Source organism: Protopterus annectens, chromosome 8.part0, assembly GCF_019279795.1.
Source record: "Protopterus annectens isolate FY-2018-M chromosome 8.part0, PAN1.0, whole genome shotgun sequence".
Lineage (NCBI taxonomy): Eukaryota > Metazoa > Chordata > Ceratodontiformes > Protopteridae > Protopterus > Protopterus annectens.
This window is the reverse complement of record NC_056741.1, coordinates 173961108-173983696: the sequence shown is the minus strand read 5'-3', so window position 1 is coordinate 173983696 and position 22589 is coordinate 173961108. Positions and strand designations below refer to the sequence as shown.

At 42.5% G+C, this 22589-nt stretch overlaps 1 protein-coding gene across 1 annotated transcript in view; it reads right to left on the bottom strand.

The window, feature by feature from the left end:
• Positions 1-22589, bottom strand: part of LOC122808692 (C-type lectin domain family 10 member A-like) — a 355760-nt gene that overhangs the window by 309474 nt on the left and 23697 nt on the right. Inside the window, exon 2 of the mRNA XM_044079680.1 lies at positions 20892-21043. Within this exon, the coding sequence (XP_043935615.1) occupies positions 20892-21011 (120 nt within the window). The 5' untranslated portion in view covers positions 21012-21043. The remainder of the gene's footprint in view (positions 1-20891; positions 21044-22589) is intronic.

Here is a 22589-nt window from a genome sequence, read left to right as displayed (position 1 = left end):
AAATGGATGTGTATACATATATATATATATATATATATATATATATATATATATATATATGTATATATATATATATATATATATACACATACTCATACACACCTATATCTACTTGTTGCAATAGATTCTCTGTACTGTTGACTGACTGTGATGGTCAATATGTTTGCGAATACGTCAAATATATGTATATGTGGGATAGCTTAGTGGGAAACTGTTTATGTTGTGGTATTATAGGTCCTTGATTTGATCCTAGCAAAAGCTGTGTATTCTGTTGCTAGACAGAACAAGTGCTATAGCATACAGTGTGATTAAGTCCCTTGGTTTTAACTAGGGTGTGTCATTGGAAGCTAAAGCACTACATCTATGATTATTGATTGGTACTGATGTTGAATGCAAATCCTGTGTGTACTGTAGTACTAATTGAAGCTCTGGGCCTGTATAGCAAAGTATGGTGTATGTCCACATTGCTTGCATCCACTGTTTTGTGTGGTCCCTGTATTCATCACAGATTACATTTCTCAAGATTAAGGTTGTGTAAGTACTGACACACAGCACTGTATAGTACACATTGAAAGCTTATCTGGGTTGTCATACCTTTGTGTCCTGTAATTACGTCTGATGTGTATGTGTGTGTGTGTGTGTGTGTGTGTGTGTGTGTGTGTGTGTGTGTGTGTGTGTGTGTGTGTGTGTGTGTGTGTATGTCTGTAACATGTCCTTTGACATATGTGTGGTAATACATATAACTGCATATCTATCAACATTCATAGTGTACTACAGCAGTATGGGACCTATATTCCCAACTGTGCACACATTTTGGCCACGGGTTTGGAATTAACAAGTTGTGTGGTATAATAGTAATACATTTACTGTACCTTACACTGATTGTGATGGATGATATATTTCTTTACACATCAGCTTGATGTATATCTGCTGTGGCTAGGTGGTGCATCTTGTTGCATACAGTGTGCCAGGAACTCTTGTATAGTCTTATATAGTGATTTTATTTTGTTGCTGTGCAGAACATGGTTCATTAGACTGAGAGTGAGCAAGGCACTTTTAAGCAGCTGTGGGGTGAGCAGTGATAAGTGGCAGTTAAAATGTTTCACTCTCGGTTAGCTTATAGGTTGCAATATATGGCAGTTTAGTGATATCTGTACTGTATAATGTTAAATGTGCCATATGACTTGCTCAGACATATTTTTGTATTTATGTTTTCCAGGGATCATGACCCACCACAGGAACCCGAGTTACAGTAGTGCTGAAGATGATATCATTACTAGCAGTATAATTCAGCACTACCATCTCGTGTTCTCACGAACCAGCCAGGACCAGCAGGAGCGTACTGCAATGTGGCAAAATACTGTCTGCAGGGTCAATGGGGTAGGCCTGAATAACCCAACATTTGAGCAGGTACGCCACCACTGCAGTGATCTTCTCAGACATGTCCGTCAGCGTGCCGCTGATGTGCGTAGACAACAGCTTGCAACAGCAGGTGTTGTTAATATCCATCCCCCCTCACCAGAGTGGAGGAGCTGCTCATGAGCTTGGTGGCACCTGCTCAGCAACAACAGCAGCAGGCATACACCATGATGGAGGTTGGAGCCACCCAGCAAGCACACATGGAGCATGCAGGTAACATGGCATATCTGTAGACTACTGTTATCTGTATTGGTAGATCATGCATATGTGAGATGTGGAGTGTGTCATTCAAAGATATGGAGCCCGTTGTTGTGCAATACTGTTCATTTGGAACATAATCTGTAACCCTGTCAATGTAAATTGTTGTTGTACTGTAAGATTGCAAACACACAGTAGCAATGGCACAGTTGTGGCCACTGGCAAACTGTCTCATCTCTATGTAGGTCCCTCTGGGGTGACATCAAGGCAGTGGACAGATGCTGGTGAGTGTGTTCTACATTTATTTTTGTAAATAAAAAGTGGATGTCATAGTTAAGGTGTAGGCCATGTACACATGTAACACACCTACCCATAATGCATGCTGTGCATGTTTGGTGTAAGAGCACGTACATCTCACTAATGTAATTAGCTGCCCCAAACACATGCAATACCTAGACCATCTCAAACAAATGTGGCTAGACTGTAGTGACCATTGGATAGGCACAGTTGATACTCAACATACACATAACATACACATCTATGTCATACACAGAGCATTTTGACATGCTACACATAAAGGATGCGCAAACCCTCTGTAAAGACACACTCCCGTATCCAAAATCTCATCCACACATTACACATAATCTACCTGAGGGGTAGAGGTCTATCCTGGGGCATTTAAACACTCTGCAACACACTACACATTCATGTCAGGGAATGCTCCTTATTGGTCTCTTTACAAACTCACATAACTGGTTGTGAAATGGTGAATTTAGCTAAGGTAGTACAGTTCCAGCGCAGTATGATTAGTGCTGGTTTGGTAAACATTTGTAGCCTTGAGTGACCACCTGATGCTTTATGATGATGGCCTATGGTACCATACCCCATCCAGTTATTGTAACGACAGTACTACCCATAGCTGCCATTGCTACACAACATAATGATGCATGTGTGCACACATATGCACCTCTAAACAGTATGCATACCAATAACCATTTGCACAACTGACATATATATGTCTTGTGATGCTATTGAGTGGCTAGGTCATATGACACATATTGGGTATGTGTAGTGTTTAAATATGCAGCCATGTCATGTATGAGACTGGCATGTCCACAACATGATCTACACTCACCATAAGTACCGTACATTGGGTATGTGGCCGAATGGTATTCCATCAATTATCCATGCATCACTGATGATGTTGTGTGAATACTCATCATGCATGTGCTAAAGATGTATCCACAATTATTTGCTAAAGACACAGAGGCCATAATCAGCATTGGATACCTGACACATAGATACACATCCAGCAATGGTAAGTACACTTGTGAGTTATGGTGCACAGTACATCACAGGGTTATGAATACCTGCACAGCAATGTTGTGTCCATGTATGCATTGTGTTCCAGGGGGAGGGCCATCACCTAATAACAAAACACATGCATCAAAGCCATGTATACTGTTAGTAAAAAGGACTGACTACACTTGCACTGCATGCTGTTGAGCAACACATGTCCTGCATGCTGACATGTGTGATATGACTGTTTTCCTTGTGATACTGTACCCCACCATCACCTGCTATTGTGTATGTTCTGTGATTGCTGGTGTTGTGTGTGTCTGCTTTCAGCAGGAGTGTAGTTTTGTGTGTGTGCATGTGCACATGTGTGCATGTGCGCATGTGGTCTGAAGTCATGCTCAGGTCTTAAAGTGTGTTTCCTCTTTTCCTCTCACAGGTGGCAAGGTGGGGCTGGTTCACTACAACAGGGAACCTGATGTCACTGAGACAGACAGTGATCATGAGGATAGGTGTGTTGAGGCACAGGCAGGTGTGTCAGGGTCTGTTGTTGGGCCACCAATTGACAGTACATACGTCTCCACCCCATCCATGCACACATTCATACTGCCTGTTCATCCATCATCATCACTGCCCTTAACTGAGGGTCTTTGTACGGTTGGCATTGGCCAGGACAGTGTGGTATCTATGGCACATATATCAGGACACAGCAGCCATAGCCAAATGTCTGGAATGGTACCACATAGGCAGATGCCCAGGGGTTCTCGTCAGAGCACTGCTGGTCATCATGCCCCTGGCAGATGTGCCACACCTCTTTCTACCACACGAATGTTCCAGGCTGTCATGGAGGCACAGACACGAATGGAGCGGTACATCAGACAGGGGCTAAGGGCACAGAGGGCTCATTACACCTCTGTAAATGACAGTATCCATGACCTAGCAGGTGCCATATGTAACTACACTGAGGTCATTGATAGACGTTGGGGTGAGACAGTGGATGTCCTCCACATTGTCATGTCCATGTGTCAGGACAGTGCAGGACGGTTGTGATGTCGACGTGGACGTATGCCAGCAACATCACCAGCTGGAGGTCGCCGTGGACATCCAGCAAGTCACAGCCGCTCCTGTAGTGCCAGTACCAGCCCCAGCAATGTTGGGTGGGGCTGTCCACAGACCATCCTAGTAGACCACATGCACATGGCTCTGGCCAGTCCCAGCAGGGACCTGGATCCAGTGGACATATGTCAACCTCTTTGGATGGCACCCAATCTGGATTAGTACCTGATGCTGTCTGTAGCACCCCTGCCAGGCACAGGTTCCTTATCCATGGCCAGAGACGGTGATCTGTAAAGCCTGCCAGGTACAGTCTGTAGCTGTCTCACAAATCCCCATATATGGCAGCCACATGGTGGAATTGTGTACATGCATACACACACACATAAACCAGAAACCTAGGGCAAACACATACCCGCACACATGACATCAACATTGGCCCATAACAGTACTCATGGCCCTCACAAACATGCTCACACACACGTCGAATGTATGGCTCAGTGTAGGCCTCTGGCAAACCAACAACACACCCTGTGCATATGATGAAACCTGTGCCACCTCCTGTCATCTGTAACATTGATGTAGGAACAGGCTAACATGGTGCTGATGCACAGGGTGACTTTAATAAAGTATAGCAATGGTTGGATGTGTAGCATGTTATCAGCAGTAAAGTGTAATGATATCCTTGAAGATGTGCAGGCATGATGCATTAAAGCTGTAATTAGCAATGTTGTATTTTCACCAGTGTTTATTCCAATTGTGTTTTGTTTGCCCATGTGCCACTTGGCTAATGTGTGTAATTGTGTCAGCATGCGTTATAGAGTGGACAGTAAGTGTGGGGTGTGTGCAAAACATGTTTGCAGGTGTCCATTTGTGAACATGGTGGAGGTGCACTGTCTGCATGTACATGCATATTGGACACATGGGCAGGGTGACATGCCCTGTATTGGCCAGTGTTAACACTCCATAGTTTCTATTGGTGGCCAGTATGCATTGTACTACACACATTTTGGAACTTGAGTACGCATGTGTGTGTGTATGACACGGGTTGACACTGTGCTGTGGGTGATGCTGTTGTTGCTACCTGTCATTGGTTTGCATTACTAAGGTTAACACTGTCCCAGCTGCATAATCCTTTAGTAATGCACACTGTTCACCAACAGGGTTGCATGGACCGTGCTATCACAACACAAGAAATTCTCACTTATACAGTAAAAGTGCATTAGTCTCATGGGCCCCTGCCATAAACTAAATATATAATAGAAGGTGTGAAGTTGTACCAAAAAAGAGTTACATACCAAGAAAGGATAACCTCTCTGGTCAGTATCATTGGGAAAATAAAAGCCCTCATTAAACATACAAGGCAAACTTCAAAATACAAAATGGCAAGGATTCCAAAGACAACACTAAAGCTTTCTTTAGTTTTGTTTATAATCTACAGGGGAAATCTCAGATCGGGTAACAGTTAATGCAAATGGTCACAAAGTATACTTATCTAACTGACATTACCAATTTCTTGTCAGACAATTTGAATGCGGATTTCACCACCCTGTCATTACACAAGGGCCACATTTCCAGACCTGAAGAATGTAAAACCTGAAGATTCACAGACACTCTAGTTAAAACATCTCTTTACCAAAGTCCAAACCACAGTGGCAATGGTACTGGACAGTGTCCCTGACTGTGTCATACACAAGCTGGCATATGAAGTCACCACTCACCTAAACACTCTGTTCAGATTGCAGCCTCTATAAAGGTTACATACTTGTGGAATGATGCACAGTAATGGTGTTCACAGTCCACAAGGGTTGAGCTACAATGTCTTCTTCTTCTTCTACTTTCAGATGCTCCCATTAGGGGTCACCACAGTAGATCATCTGTTTCCATTTCTTCTTGCCCTCTGCATCTTGCGCTGTCACACCATCCACCTGCATGTCCTCTCTCACCACAGCCATAAACCTCATCTTAGGCATTCCTCTTTTCCTGTTACCTGGCGGCTTCATCCATAGCATCTATTTCACAATATACTCTGCATCCCTCCTCAGCACATTTACAAACCAATGTAATCCTGCCTATCTGGCTTGGTCTACTAACCTTCAAACCTGGGCTGACCCTTTAATATACTTATTCCTAATCTGGTCCACCCTCGTCACACCCAGTGCAAATGTTAACATAAATTGCTTAAGGGTAGAACTACAACAGATCCTGGAAAGTCTCAACCTATAAGCCAGACAAATGTTATCTGGAAAGCTATGGAGCACAGCATTACGGAACTCATTAACAGAGACATTATGAACCTGCAAACGCTGCGCCATACCATACCCACTTAGGTGCTTTAAAGGCCAGATCATGGCTCCTACACCTAGTAGACTTCAAGCCAGTTAACAAGGCTATAAGTGAGGGAGGGAGGTCCACACAGCCACGCTATAGCTCACCAGCAATTCATACCCATCCCACATTCTGGTATTATACATAACCTCAACAGACTGACCATAAACAATTATTAGAGGATGGATTGACAACTGACGCACAGATATATGACACACAGTAACATTTGCAGCCTTCATGTACAATTCTATGCCAGTAACAAGTGGTATTCACCTGCACTCAGTCCTGGGACCACTCCTTTTTGGCATATAGCTTTCTTAGGTACAAGTAAACACAGTAGGGAAATGTCTGCCCACATTTGATGAAAATGCATACTGTGGGCTATACTTTATTCTCCAGATGACACACACATCCTCCAAAAGGGTATCATAGAGACAGATACCTGGTGTTAATCTCATGCTGTAAAGCTATAAGCCAAAGAAAGCATAGTTATCCACTTTTAGAAAACAAAGTATCCCCAGAGTACCACATAGGTAGTAGCCCCCAAAATGTGGAACAGGTACTAATGTATACATAGAGCCATGTGTTTAGTCATCTCTCCTTTGAAAATCACATTACCAAAAGGTTTTGGAAATCCCTCTGTGGAGAATATAAGCAATAAAAGGTTTGCATGCAGATCCACAGAGGTTGTTGGACACCTATAATGATTAGTCATCTTTGCCAGACTTTGCTTGCTTTGGAACAAGATTCAAATATACCTCAAGCATAAACTCTCACTCACACTCTTCAATAGAAACCGTGATGAGTGGATATGAAACAGAAGATGTAGCCCAGGGATCACTGCAGTGGCTAAGCTTGTCACGAGCATACAGAGGTGACCTAAGATCTGGAAAGCGCCAGCATGCTCTGTCAAAGATAACAGATGCTTTCATGGAGAAAGCAGAGTACCCACCAATGAAATAATTTAGGTCACATGTATGTATATGGCTTTGCCCCACAGCTACCTTACATGTGTAATGCACATACAGTTGTCATTGTGATATGTCATACACTAGAAAAATCAAAATCCACTCCACATTGACCAATGGTGTCACACACTCAGAACACACATACACAGTCAGCAGGTGCGAAATTCAAACTCCTTCCTAACTACATTATGATACTACAGCAGTACTCGCTATACACATTACTGGGATTTCACCTTTCCACAGGTATATTTGTAGGATGGTGACATCATCAGACTTGACAAAGATGAGTATACCACTTTTAAGGGGTGTGAGTAGTCTCCAAAAGGGTTGCTCCTCCCCAGAGGAGACCCACACACTCACATAGTTGGCAAATTCAGGAATCAAACTCCTAACTAACTACATTATGATACTACAGCAGTACGCATTCACACGACACGCTATACACATTACTAGTGCTTCACTTTTCCACAGGTATATTTGTAGGATGGTGACATCATCAGACTTGACAAAGATGAGTATACCACTTTTAAGGGGTGTGAGTAGTCTGCAGAAAGGTTGCTCTCTCCCCAGGGAGAGACAGACTAAGACATATACACAGTTGGCAAGTGCAGGGTTCTTAATCCAAACTAAGTATGTCTTTACACTTTAGCAAGCAATATGGAGTTACAGGGTGCAATACAGACATTACTTGCTGACAGTTTGCCCAAAGGTTTTTTTCACATTTGCTAACCTCAGCAGGCTTATCATACTAGGCGTAGTGTGAGTGTATTGTATGCATAAGCTATGACCATATCATATATGGGTTGATGCACCACATGCTGGCACACACAGGGTCAAACCGGTGGCTAAGCTCTGTCAACCCAATACTGGACAATACAGTCAAGAGGAGTAGGGTCATACAACCACAACACCAATAGTCTCACATAGACCTACAATATAAGCACCAGCAAAACACACACATAAATACACATTACCATACTCAGAGAATACAAATATTAATCTGAAAAAGAGAGAATGTCCTCCTAAGCAAACAAGCCAGCAACATACACCTTCAAGCACACGCCAGAAACACATAATACACCAAAGCAGTGTGCCTCACAACAGGCCCTAAGAGAAAACAGCATACGCAACACACTAGTAATGGGTGACTCCACAGTCAGGCACACAGATGTTCCACTCACTCGGCTGGACAAGGGGAAGGTTACTATCAGCTGTCTGTCAGGTGCTATGATCCGCCACATAACACAAGCACTTACAACACTCTAGAACAGGTACATATATGACGTGTTCTTTGTACATGTCAGTTTGAATGACCTGAGACATACCTCCGAGGACAATATGACAAGAGATATATAGTAGTTCTATGATCATGTAGCCCAGGTTGGTATGACCCTGACCTTGAGTAGCATCTTACCTTCACTTACATGATACCGCAATATAACAGAAAGATGATAAACTTCAACAATTGGCTGAGCTTCTGGTGTCATTCAAAGGGGATCCAGTCTCTGTCTGCCTGTGATGACATTATAGACAAGCCTCATTGCTTCGCTACAGATGGTTTGCACCTGTCGCACCTATGCTTCTGAATACTGGCCAAGGCTCTTGCTGTCCCCATATTACCTTTTTTAGGCAAGGCTCAAAGGTTCATAGTTTTATAGGTTCATAGGTAGGTACAAGGCTATTGGCCCTGGGGCCTATACAAGCCCAGCCAAAAAGGTACCCTGACTTTTGCCACCCTAGAAATTTATTTTCCTGTGCCACTGTCAAGCAGAGACACAGAAGTGATCCCCAGGGTGACTTTCCTATTTTCCATCCAATCATCAAGATTTTTCTTGAAGAGTGCTAATGAGGAGCTTTGTTTGATATAGATAGATAGTTTATTCTGGAGTATGGGAAGTCTCTAGGACAGGAATCTATCCCTCTGGAATGTTCTGTTTATTGTGGTGACAAGGTTTAGGTCCCTAGAGCGTGTAGCTCAGAAGGATTGGGATTTCTTTAAGTGGAGTATGTCCAACAGCTCTGGGTTTGACATAGCTTTGTATGTTAGGAAGAGATCACCTCTGAGTAGGCAATATGTGACGGAGTAAAGCTGGAGTTTTTTGAGACGGTCTGTGTAGGGCATGTGTTTGAAGCCGGTAATCCTCTCTGTGAGGTATTTCTGTGGCCTTTCCAGTTGTTGTAGATATCTTGTGAGGTACATACCAAAAGGGGCATTGCACTATTATAATGGAGCTAATGAGTGATGGGTAGAGGGGAACAATGACCTTTTTTTTCTGCATGAGAAACCTTTTCTGATGAGGTGTGCCATGTAGAAGGATTTCCTGACTACTGTGGCGATGTGATTATCAAAGGAGAGACTACTGTCCACCTGTGTCCCAAGGTCTCTTATCACACTTTTGGTGTTAAGTATACTACTGCCTATGTTGTAGTTCATGGGTACAGAGTTTTTACCAAAGGGGATGACAATGCACTTTTTGGCATTGAGCTTGAGGCCATGGCTTTGACACCAGGCATCTGTCTCAGTGAGGCCCTTTTTTAGGATGTCCACATCGTTAGCAGTTTTGATTATGGCTCCTAGTTTGCAGTCATCTGCAAACTTCATTAGCCAAAGACCTTTTGTGTTAGCCTGTACTTCAGGGAAGAAGATACCAAGCAGGACAGGACCCAGGACTGAACCCTGTGGTACTCCGCTTGTCACTGGTCTGAAGTCGGATTTGGAGTCTGCTACTTTCACAGTGCGGGTTCTGTCAGTGAGCCAGTTGGCAACCCATCTTATGACATAGGGATTTATACCTAGTTTAGTGAGTTTATCTATAATTCCAGAGTGGGGGATGGTGTCAAAAGGCTTGGCAAGATCTAGACAGGCTGTGTGAACCACCTTACCCTTGTCTCTGACTTTAGTGACTGCTTCAAAGAAGTCTGTCAGGTTTAGGAGACATGATCTGCCTTTTACAAACCCAAACTGGTTGGGGTCCAGAGTTTGGAGATTACCAATGTCTTTGTTTATAAGTTCCATGATGATACATTCCATGCCTTGCAGACCAGGCTCATCAGGTTAATGGGGCGCTAGTTCCTGGGGTCCACGGTGGCTCCCCCCTTGTGTAGTGGGATAACTACCGATGTGCGCCATTCAGCAGGCACAAAACCTGAGGTGAGGCTATGACTGAACATGGTACTTAGGTGTGGTGCCAGTTCGTTCTGTAGTTCATGTAGAACACAGCCTGGGATGTTGTCTGGTCCCATGGATGCCGTGTTCCTGGCTTTGGAGTGTGTGGTTTTTACCTGTGCAGCCGTGATTACAGGAACTTTGCATTCTTCTGGTATAGAGATGGGCTGTTTAATGGGTGAGATAGGGGTAAAGTTAGCAGTGAACCTATCTGCCAGGATGTTGGCAACATCTGTTGGATCTGTATATTTAGTGCCATTGTGCTGTAACTCAGAGCAGATCTGAGTGTTGCCATTGAGATTCTTGACATAGCTGTAGAATGTTTTGTGGTTGTCTTTAGAATCAGTGGCAATTTTGTTTTTGTAACTAGCTTTGGAGGATTTTATCAGGGATCACAGCTTCTTACTGAGGCTGACCAGGGAGCTCCTCCACTCATGGGATTTTACTCTCTTTTGCAACAGTTTCTTCCTTCTGTTGTACAGTTTGTTTATGGCAGGGGACCACCAGATTGGCTTCCTTTTTTTGGAGGATAGCGTCTTGGTTCTGTTTGGGATAGCACGATCCATGCACTCATGTAAGTGCTTATAAAGTGCTTATAAAGTGCAATTGTGTAGGATTCAGTAGTCGTAACTGTATTGTCCATCTGCATGGGTGTCATGAAGTTCACCACTTCTGTCTTAAGAAGCATGAAGTTGGCTTTGTAGACATGGTTTCCTTAATGGGGGGAGTGGGCAGAATGTGGATATGTAGGGTAATTAGCTTATGGTCGGATCGGACCAATGAGGCATTGACTTTAGGTGTGGAACACTGGTCACTCAGGACAAACCAAACCCCATAACCAACACAAATAACCACAAGGTGAGCTAAATGCTACTCATTGCCAGAAGTCTCAGCCTCCAAATGCACACACTCAAGGCACTTCTCAGTATGGAGAATATTGATATCTGTGCAGTAACAGAAACCTAGTTCAAGGCTCCAGAGATCACACCAGCACTACCAGAATACTACTCATTCCATACCTTCCAGCATCAGAACCTCAATCACAGCACATAGGAAGGGGATGCATCCATATTCATCGAGGATACCTACACCTCTCTCTACATCCTCTCTACAGGATATGTATCCATAGAATGTTGGACAGCAATGTTCTTCCCACTCCACAGGGGTGGGGCCACAAAAGACCCTTGGCATTCACTCTCTATGAGCGTGACAAGTCTGATCTGCAAGACAATGGAGCCAATCATAATGGAAGTCAACAATAAAGACATTGGGAACCTTCACACAGCTGAGTACACCCAGTTTGGCTTTGTCAAATGCAAATCACGCCTCCTGAACTGGGTGGATTTTTTTGAAACAGTTACCTAGGCTACAGATGATTGAAAGGAGCTCCACACAGCCTACCTATACCTCGCTAAGGCTTTTGACACCATTCCATAGTCAGGTATCATAGATGAACTCACCAACCTGGGCATAAATCCATACATCACAAGATGGATTGCAAACTGGCTCACAGATAGATCCTACAAATTAAGAGTTGCTGGCTACATGTCAGACTCTAAACAAGTAACAACTGGTGTCCCCCAGGGTTCAGTCCTGGGGCCCCTCCTGTTTGGTATAGACTTCTCAAAAGTACATGCCAACACAGGAGGGCTGGGGTTGACTAAGTTTGCTGGGAACTCTAAAGTGTTTGCCATAATAGATTCCCCAGATGAAACAAATATTCTCCAGAAGGGACTCTATGAGACAGATGTGTGGTGTCATAATCATGGCCTCAAGCTCAATGTGAAAGAATGCATAGTAATCCCCTTTGGGGAAAACAAAGTACCCACAAACTACCACATAGGTGTTACCCCCTAAAAACTGACAAGGTAATAAGGGATCTGGGGACACAGGTAGATAGTTAACTTTCCTTTGACAACCATGTTGCCAAAGTGATTAGGAAATCTTATGTGGCCCACTTAGTCAACAAAGGGTTTGCATCAGGATCAAAAGAGGCAGTGGTGGCCCTCTACTCTTAAGTCATCAGACCCATCATTGAGTACAATGCACCATTTTGGATGTTCTCGACTAAGCATATCCAGCAGCTGGAGAGACCACAGAGGTACCTCACCAAGAGGATTACTGGCCTCAAACTGTTGTGTTATGCACCACAACTGGTAAAACTAAATCTGTTCTCCGTTGTGTACTGCCTACTCGGAGGCACACTCTGCCTAACATACAGAGCCATGTCCAACACATAACTGTTGAACATGCTCCATCTACAGATAATAAAACTGAGACACTCTACACACTCCAGGGATATGAACCTCATCACAACAATGAATACAACATGCTGGTGGGATAGAGTACCATCTCAGGCACTTGCCTTACTGTGGAACAGAGTCCCAATGTACATCAGATAGAGCCCCTCACTGACACTCTTCAATAGGAACCTTGATGAGTGGATGGGAAACAGACAATTCATGCCAGGCATCACATCAGTAGCCCCACTAGAAAGGGGCTTAGGGTACAAACTATTAGAACTAGGGCTTAGGAGACTAACCAATGGGGTGGTGAAAGCTGCACAACTTGCCTAGACTAACATATGCCTTCGTGAAGATAGTCTACTACATACCTATGAACCTATGTGACAAGTACATGTCTACAGATAGTGGATGTGTAATTCATTGTACAGTCATGTTGTACAGCAGGCACATGTACCACATACACTGTAATGCTTACAGATACTGGTGACTATTATGTACAGTGGGTGACGTGCACCTCATGTCTTTTGTGCCATTGGGATGTCTGCTGGGTGGGACAGTCACGGATGACTCCCTGTCATGGTCACCCTCTTACACACATCTTTGCCCATCGATCTTTGGCTTATTATACTGTGTTCCCCCTACATATATATAGGTACATAGGTAGGTAATAGGCTATCTGCCTGAAGGCATATATTAGTATGGCCAGAGTGTGCAGCTATCACCACACATGGGGTTAGTTCCCTATGCCTCTGTGTAGTAGAGCTGATGAAGTGATCCATGGTGTGACAGTTCAGTTTTACATACACTCATCAAGGCTCCTCTGGAAGAATGTCAGTGAGGGACTCAGCTTAATGTAGGTTAGGAGCCTGTTCCAAAGCAAGGGAAGTCTGTGAGTTAGTAATGTATCCCTCCAACATGTTCTACTTATTGTTGTGATTATTATATCCCCAGAGCATGTGGCACAGTGAGCTTGGGTTTACTTCAGATAGAGCATGTACATCAGTTCTGCATTGGACATGGATCTGTCTATTGGGCAGAGATCACCTGAATAGACAGCATGCAACAGAGTACAGATTGAGTTACTTCAGTCTTGTTGCATGGGGCAACTGTTTGAGGCCAGTAATCCTTTTGTTGAGGTACTTCAGTGGTCTTTTCAGCTGCTGAAGGTGCCTAGTCAGATTAATCACAAGTGTGCCGTGATACTCTCTGATGGGTTAGATGACTGATGAGTAGAGGGAACCTCCTCTGACCTACATGAAAAGACCTTGGCAATTTGTGGGAACACATAGCATGATTTTCTAACCACTTTGTGAATGTGTTTCTGGAAGCAGAAATGACTATCCATGTGTCCATAGATCCCTTGTTATTACCTCCATATGTAGGGTGTTGGCACCTATGTGGTATTTGTATGACTGTAGCTCGAGGCCATAATTTTGACACCACATCTGTCTGATTGAGACCCTTTTTAAGGATGTCTCTGTTGTCTCAAACGTCGATTATGACAACCTTTTTGCAGTCATCCACAAACTTTGCTATCCATAGCCCTCGTGTGTTTGACTGTATTTCTGAAAAGTATACACCAGACAGGAGGGGTCCCAGGACTGAGCCATGGGGGACAGCAGTTGTTACCAGCTTACAGTCCAACAGGGAGACCACAATTCTTATCTTGTGGGATCTATCTGTGCCCCAGTTGGCAATCCAACAGATGATATACGTGTTTATGCACAGGTTGTTGATTTTGTGAATACGACATGTACGTGGGATGTTGGAAAAGAGCGTTTCTCCCCGGGCCTCCGCTGAAAACAGGCTCTGTGGAACCTAGTCGGACATTCCCGGTCAACAAATGTTAAATAAAAATAAAAAAAATAAAAATTTTCAAGGTCTACGTAAGTCATGTGGAGCTCATTTCATTGATGTATGTCCTGGGTAACTGCCTTGAAAACTGTCTAGCGGGTTTAGGGACAATGATCTGCCCCTGACCAAACAAAATGGGTAGGGTTGGGTGTTTGTAGGCTCCCAATAGCTCTGTTTATGAGTTCCATAATGATGGACTCCATGGCCTTGCAGATCAGGCTTATTAGGCTTATAAGACAATAGTTCCCGTGGTCTGTTGTGCACCAACACTTGTGGAGTGTGCCAAGCATTGCTGTAACCCATTCAACAGTTTCATATCCTGTACGGAGGGTGAGTCTCAACAGACTGTTAAGGTGCAGGGTCTGTTTGTTTTGGAGTTCACATATGACACAGCCAGGGACACCATGTCATGCCAAAGACACCGTGTTTTTAGGTTTGGCTACAGCTGTTTAACCATTGTATATATGATTTCTGGCTTTTTACAATCTCCAGGTATGGTAATGAGCCCTTTTGTCAGTGAGAGGGGGTAAATATGTATGAACCTGTCTGACAAGATGTTGGCAATGTCAGTCATGTACATGTATTCATTTACACTTTGCACTGACTCAGAACATATATGAGTTTACATTGATATTTATGACATAGCTAAAGAAAGCTTCATGGTTCTCTATGGACTCTTTGGCAATATTTTTGCCAGAACATGGCTTGGATAATGTTAGGAGTGCTCATTGTTTCTTGATGATACTGATCAGAGATTTATTGATCTTCTTTGGATTTTCACTTTCTTTGAACAACATAAGTACTTGTATTACATGGTTTGATTATGACAGGGGTCCAATATATTATATGGGTCTGTTTTCATATCACTGTGTGGCAAGGCAGGATTGGTGAATAGTGACATGTGTCTGGAGTAAGAATTGCAACTGCCAGATATGTGTGGCCCACTGCTGTACTCAGACATGACCTAAGTGTGTGAGCATGCCCAGTATGACCTTTCAGTATGGTGTTGACTGACATTTGCTAAATTTGATTTAGTGTGTGAGCATGCCCACTATGGGCATATATATACTATATATGTGTCTGAAAATTCAAGTTGGTTTTTACTTCAGGGCTCACCTTTGTGTTGTACATCGACAGGAAGCACGCTGTGCCTGCAAGGCTTCCATGAGTCAATTTGCATAGACTTATCAACATTTCTACATACAGGGGGGACAGCTATTATTTGTACATTTCTACCCGGGGGGTGGGCACACCTGAGTGTTACTGTGGGTGTACATAGGATGAGGGGTACACCTGACACTTATACACATTTGCTAGGCCTGCACTGCTATGTCAGGTACTCTATTTCAGTCCGTACTGTTGCCTATCATACTGGCTTGAGGCATACCACTGTACTTACAGACCTTAGCTTCCAGTTACACACATATTAATTTGTGACTTCATAGCCTACCCAACCCACATCACACTGCTTGGCCTGCTGTTATCTGTCTGCATAGGCCTGGGGGGAGGTTACTCATATGCCTCTTCAGAGGGCATGATACAGCATTTGTTGTGTTTGCGTTTGTCTACAATTGTCCTGCTGGCTGTGACTATTAGGTATGCGACCCCCACCAACTGGTATGCGTGAGTGACTTAAGCTGTGCCTGTGCCAGTGAAATGCTGTCATGGCTTAGTGGTTCAGTACTGTGACTATAGTGCACAGTATCCTGAGTTCGAGCCCTGTCACTGCTTTTTATTTTCATGCTGGGCAGACCTGACTGGTTAAGGAACAGTAAAGCAGGTGTGAGTGTGTTATCTGACTTTGCTTGACTTTGCCCGACTTTGCCCAACATTGCCCAATGTTGCCCGACGTTGCCTGATGTTGCGCTGGTTAGTGTGGTGCGCAACTACGCGCAATTGGATTTAAATATGCTCAGTACTGGTAAAATGGCTTAGCAGTGCTTTATATTGCTTAAAATAGGGCACTCATGCCTCAGGTGGTGCTGCAGGGCTGCCTATGTTGGATGCACATAGTACACTCCCTATACATGTTTGAAAACAGGTAGTGTCAAGTTAGGCATCCCTTTTACTGTATGTGCGAATCAAGGAGAGGTGTCATTTCCAGGGTTCCTACTGAGACAATGTATGTGCTATGCGTTGCCTCTTTGCCAAGGTCAGGACATACTGGACACGCCTCCTTCTGCCTACTGGGGCAGGCTCAGGTTGTTCCTCCTCCGAGCCACGCTGTGCCTGTGCAGGCCTTGGCAATGGTGGGGGCTGTTTGGCCCTGCCCCATGCTGTTCCTGCTGCATCTGTTTCCGCAGGATCATATCGTGTAGCATGGCACATACCATAACAATTTGGGTACATGTAGTTGGTGAGTAATGCAAAGCTCCACCAGATGTGTCCAGGCACCAGAACCGTGACTTGAGCATCCCAAACACACACTCAATTATGTTTCTTGTTTGTGTGTGTGCCTCATTATGGAGTTCTTGTTTAGGTGTGTGTGCATTTCTGATGGGTGTCATCAGCCATGGCTCCAGTGCGTATCCAGCATCCCCCACTAGGTGACCATCAGGGATGTCCCCATTGTAAAATCTCTGGTACAGCTGCGTCAGATGCCAGATGTGGGAATCGTGATAGCTTCCAGGGCAGGCAGCACACACATTCATTATTATGCCCTGGGCATCGCACATGACCTGGCAGTTGATGGAGGGGAAGCCCTTGCGGTTGATGTAGACCCTACCCTGCTCACCAGGTGGTGCTTTGATGCATATGTGCGTGCAGTCTATTGCACCCACTACCTCAGGGTATTCTGCTATTTGGTGGAAAAGATGCATATTGCTGGCCAATGCCTCACGGGAATTGGGGAAATATACTTGGTCACCGACATGTACTGACATGGAATCCAGGAACTGGTGGAGTACCCTGGATGCTGATGCCTGTGAAATCCCCATTATATCACCACTTGGTCTCATGAAGGTACCTGTAGATAGTATTCTTAGGCCAACACATACCTTGGTATCCACTGGGATGGGTTCCCCTCTGTTGGTTCTGTGTGTGAGGCATGGCCGGCATAGCTCAACAATTTGCTGTAGGAGGTCTCTGTCCACTCTATAGCACTCCACTGTCTCCAGTTCATGTAGCCCCTGGTAGGTTACCCTGGGTCTGTACACTCTTCTCCGTCTCCTCACTGTGGGTTGCTCAGCAGCATTCACAACATCACCACCTTCAGCACCTTGCACATGTTGGTTTATGATAGCAAGAGCAGCCCCTAACATTTTGTCTGATTTAAGCTTTTTAAGCTTTCCCTCTTTGCATACTGCAGTGTTGCAGAGCTCTTGGGAAAAACAGGGGGGAATGCTGTTTGCAGAGTTTAAAGTGCTGGGCTGGGCTAGACTGCTGCCTGTGTAATTGGCTGATTCTGATATATTTCACCTGACAGCTCTGCTAGTTCTCCTTGGTTAACTTCCTACTACTTCTTTTCCTTCCTTTTGCCTTTCTGTTTCGGCCCAGGGGGAAGCACCACTCAAACAAGCACAAACACGCACACACGCTGTGTGCATGTTTGCAAGGAGTTTCCTATCTTTTAACATTGTGCACCTTTGGTTTGAGGTTTTCAAATAGGACAACTGTAGGCACGCCTCTTGCAATTCTGAGCAACTCAAAGCAAACATAAGCCACTGTGCTCCAATTAGCTTACAGCCTGTCTGACACACCCCCTCATGATGTCACCTATATTCTACTCTACTACTCACTTACTCCTACTCTTACACTCTTGGGACATGGCTCACATGCTTGGGAAAATTGGGATTCACTATCCTTATCCTCATTTGCATAGGATTGCCTACTAATGCATGGTTACATCTCTCACACTGAGCTTCCTCCCCCCCCCCCTTAGCAACCACTACTCAGTGGCCATGTTGTCTTTAGCCTGCCATTCACCTGCATGGCAGAATAAGCTTTTTAGTGAAAATGCCTATTTTTGGCTTTTTTTAATTATTTTCTTGTTTTTATAAGTGTCGCACGTTTGCCCGGTGCTGCGCTATGCTTAAACATTGGAGATCAGGGAAAAAATAGTACATTTTTTATATTTTTAAACATTTATAAATGCCAATGGCCTTATATTTGGCCACTGGCATGCTTTCTCAACTGTATGCATCCTTTATTTGGAGCTGTCATAGCTCTATTTAGCTATTTGCAGAACAGTACTCCGTTACCAATGGAGTACATTTCTGCAGCTAACACTAATCTTTCACGGACAGGTTAGTGTTTCCTGGATCGCAAATTTACCTCATTTGCATGGCTTTCACCAGCAAATGCAGTAATTTGCATACCATGATGCTGTTCGTGCAAGAGTTGCTTTAACTGCTCTCGTGCACGCCCCTGCCGGCTGTACCTGGATCGCACGGCAGACATATTGCCAGCGTGAGCTCCTACACTCTTCTTTCACTCCGTGCAAGCTTTTGTAAATCCGGCCCATAAACTTTTCCCATGACAATGAAGTTTTGCTGTGTCCAGTACATGTTGGTAAGGAGTGAAGTAGATTGTCTGAGGGTAATATGAAATTACTGAAGTTTTTTTTGACAATTGTCAGGGGCTCTGGTGTCAGCAAATCTGTTTGAGGTGGTCATAAAGAGGGCTTTAAGTAGTCAAGAGATTGCTGATAATAGGTATTCATTGTATTCCTTCTGAACTGACAGGATTTCAGATCTAGTATATGGACACAAGTCTACTGAGGTTATTAAAAGAAAAGACAAATGGATATCTAATACTTACAGAGGTTATATACAATATGTGGTTGGTTGGTTTGTCTATGGGTGAATTATATCATTTATTTTGCTGTTTTTCAGAGCAGAACATACTGCTTATCATAGGGCATTCATCTATTTATCAGGTGGTAAAGTGAGCTGATGCCAAATCTGGGAGCCATTTTTTAGACTTCAAATCTAAACAGAGGTGTGTTCATTGAGAAGGCATCAGAGGACTGCAATGGTCTTACCTTTTGTCTGTCATAGATAGTTTGTTGTTGACGTGTTATGGTCCGAGAATTATTGCTGTTCATTTGGGAGGAAAATTTCTTGGCATTTTTATTCCTAACTACAAATGGCAGTCTTAGATAATCATAAATCTGCTAATTGTGAAATAAAGGTTTCCTGCTGTAGTGACTGTCTGGTGGGTTATCATATGAAAATTGAGTTGGAGAGGGGCAGTTTAGGTTGCAGCTATGGAGGCGGCATGGTGTCTTGTAAATTATAATGGCTAGGTTTGTGGTTTCAGTAGGAGTTATTGTTTTAAAGCATTGGGTTTCAGAGATAGGGACCTAATATAGTATCATGAAGATTTACTACACTTGAGTGATGTGGGCCTTTATCTTTTTAATGTGCACGTCACTGTTCTTTAAGGAATTTATTGCAAGTCTTAGCTGATTTATTGTTTAGTTTGGTCATGGCAAGAAAGGAAATTGAGAAGAGGATACCACGGAGACAGCCCAGTGGGTGGTAGATGATTTAGTTCTCTGAAACTGAGGCTGACATTTTCCCATTCCATTTCCTGAGACTGAAGATGGAGGTTAGAGTAAGTGGTACGGTAACTGCTTGGATATGCTATAGGTTGAAGAGAGCTAAAGGTTGAAGATTACACTGCTGAGTTTGGTGGATTGAGTGCTGCAATTGAGCAGTTCAAACTTACCTACAGTGTGGAATGTTTCTGGTGTTATTTGTGCACACCTTTGGGGCTTCTTTGTGTTTCTGTGGGTGATTGTTTGCCACATATGAACTGTACCTTTAGTGATTTAATGATTTGTTATTGCATGAACTGTTCAATAGAGATGATCACATTGTAATTTGGTGTGTTGTTTATGTCTGGGGAGTAGACCAATTAATTTGTGTGATTTACTGAGAGCATCTGTTTTTCAAAATATGCACACTTATTTATTTACTTACTTTTTTAATTGAGATTTTTGATTGAACAAAATGCAATTTTGGAGTTCAAGGTAGAAAAGCTGCAAATGAAAATCTAGAACAAATGATTGTAATACATTACAAACTAATACACAGAAAAATGAAGTATATTATCAAAAATGGCAACATATCGCAAAACATATTTTTGAATTACAGTAACGTATTATGTCATTTCACACATAAAAATGATATTTGATTTGAAATAAATTACAAGCTACATTTGGACTATGATATATGACAGGAGATTAGCAGATATCTTGTTATCATAGGAGCTATAGAATTGTTTTAGTATTTCTTTATAATAGAAACACGAAAATAGCCACTGATACTTTCTATCTAAATGATGTCAGCATATGCTGAGTGACTGACATAAATCATAAAAGGAGTTGTTGAACAAATTACAAATCTTGATTTTTCTCACCTGTTTCTCAATACTTTTGATCATCACTAAATTAGACTGTTTTTCTTCACATTGTTTCTTAGCCTCAAACCACCATTTCCTCTCTTGGGAAAAGTAGTAACAGCTATGATTAAACATCATCCAAGCCGATGGGCAGCACTCTGTCCAGTTTTCTGAAAGAGAGCACAATATATAAGTGGTTGGATATTCAACAGTGATGAATAATATACATACATATATATATATATATATATATCAAAATGCCAAAAAAATGTAATTCCTCACATAACTACATTGACCAACCATCATGTTATCTATAAATCATGTTGACTTCATCAGTCAAACAAAAGTAAACAAACCATTCAAGAGTCATAGCCATTCATTCACCCATACATCCATCCATACATCCATACATACATCCACAGCCCTTTTATTGACATTTTTTTCACATGGGGTTTTGATGTCACTTCATCAGTGACAATCATCTGGAGCCAAGGTTTATGCCATCAGGTTTCTAGCCCTGTGGCTTTAGTTCATCCACCCTACACACTCACATGTACACTCACACCTAGACCAATTTAGAGTATCCAGTCAACCTACTACATGTCTTTGGAATGTCTTGAATGAATATAAGGGGAATTTTTTCCTCTAGATATTGATGTAAAACAAGCCCATAAGCTACAATGGCAAAGTATCTACAGAGAAAAAGCAAATACAAAATACTAAACCAATAACAATTATTCAAAAAAAATAAAATGCAAAGACAAAAACATACTAAAAATAACACAAGTATTCAAGTAAAGCAAAACATAAACAAAGACTAAAACTACAAAATAAACACAAAAATGCCAATACAGAGTAATACACCATAAAATATACCCACTCTTTTCATTGAAAAGTAAAAACAAGTGAAATTATTAAACATAGAGAACCCTAAACTGTACAACATTAACACATACAAAGCATCCCCACATACATAAAGCATGAAAGTCACAAAACTAGCATTCCTAATATTAAAACAGTAGCAAAAATGCAAAAAAATAAAAAAATAAAAAATCTGTACAAACCCACACAGCAGTAAACAAGACAACTGCAAATAGTATGTATACCTACACAACAGTAAAAAGTCTTGCAGAAATAGTTATACCTAGTGTCTCCTTAAAAAATAAAATCACAAATAAAGCCTCCCAAACTAAGAACTCTTACAGATGTATAAAAACTACAATACACAATAAAGCTCAAGAATGAAAAGAAATCTAATGAATGTATAGAAAAAAACATCAAAGGAAAACAGATGCAAAATATAGAATTGCAAAAGAAATGAAAAAAAAAACACAGCAAAAAGAAGGAACTAACAATAAAAAAATAATCAAACAATGAGCTCTCTAATCACATTTGTGAGTCTAGAATACCAAGATGAAAAGTGGAAAGTTCTGAGAATACAATAAAACTGAAATTGCAGCATGTCGAGATAACACCAAACTCCAAGATACAGCAATATCACAGTGGCTATATATATTCTTATGTTCATAGGTACTTACTAGGTAGGTAAATACTAGAAGCAGGCAGGTATGATCCTTCACATCAAAAATGCAACTACCTACAAAACATGTTAATACTTCAATAACCATCAAAATTCTCCAAAGATATTTTTCATATTTAGTCCCTCACAAATATGAAACAGTGACAACAAACATGTCAGAAATACATAAGAATAGT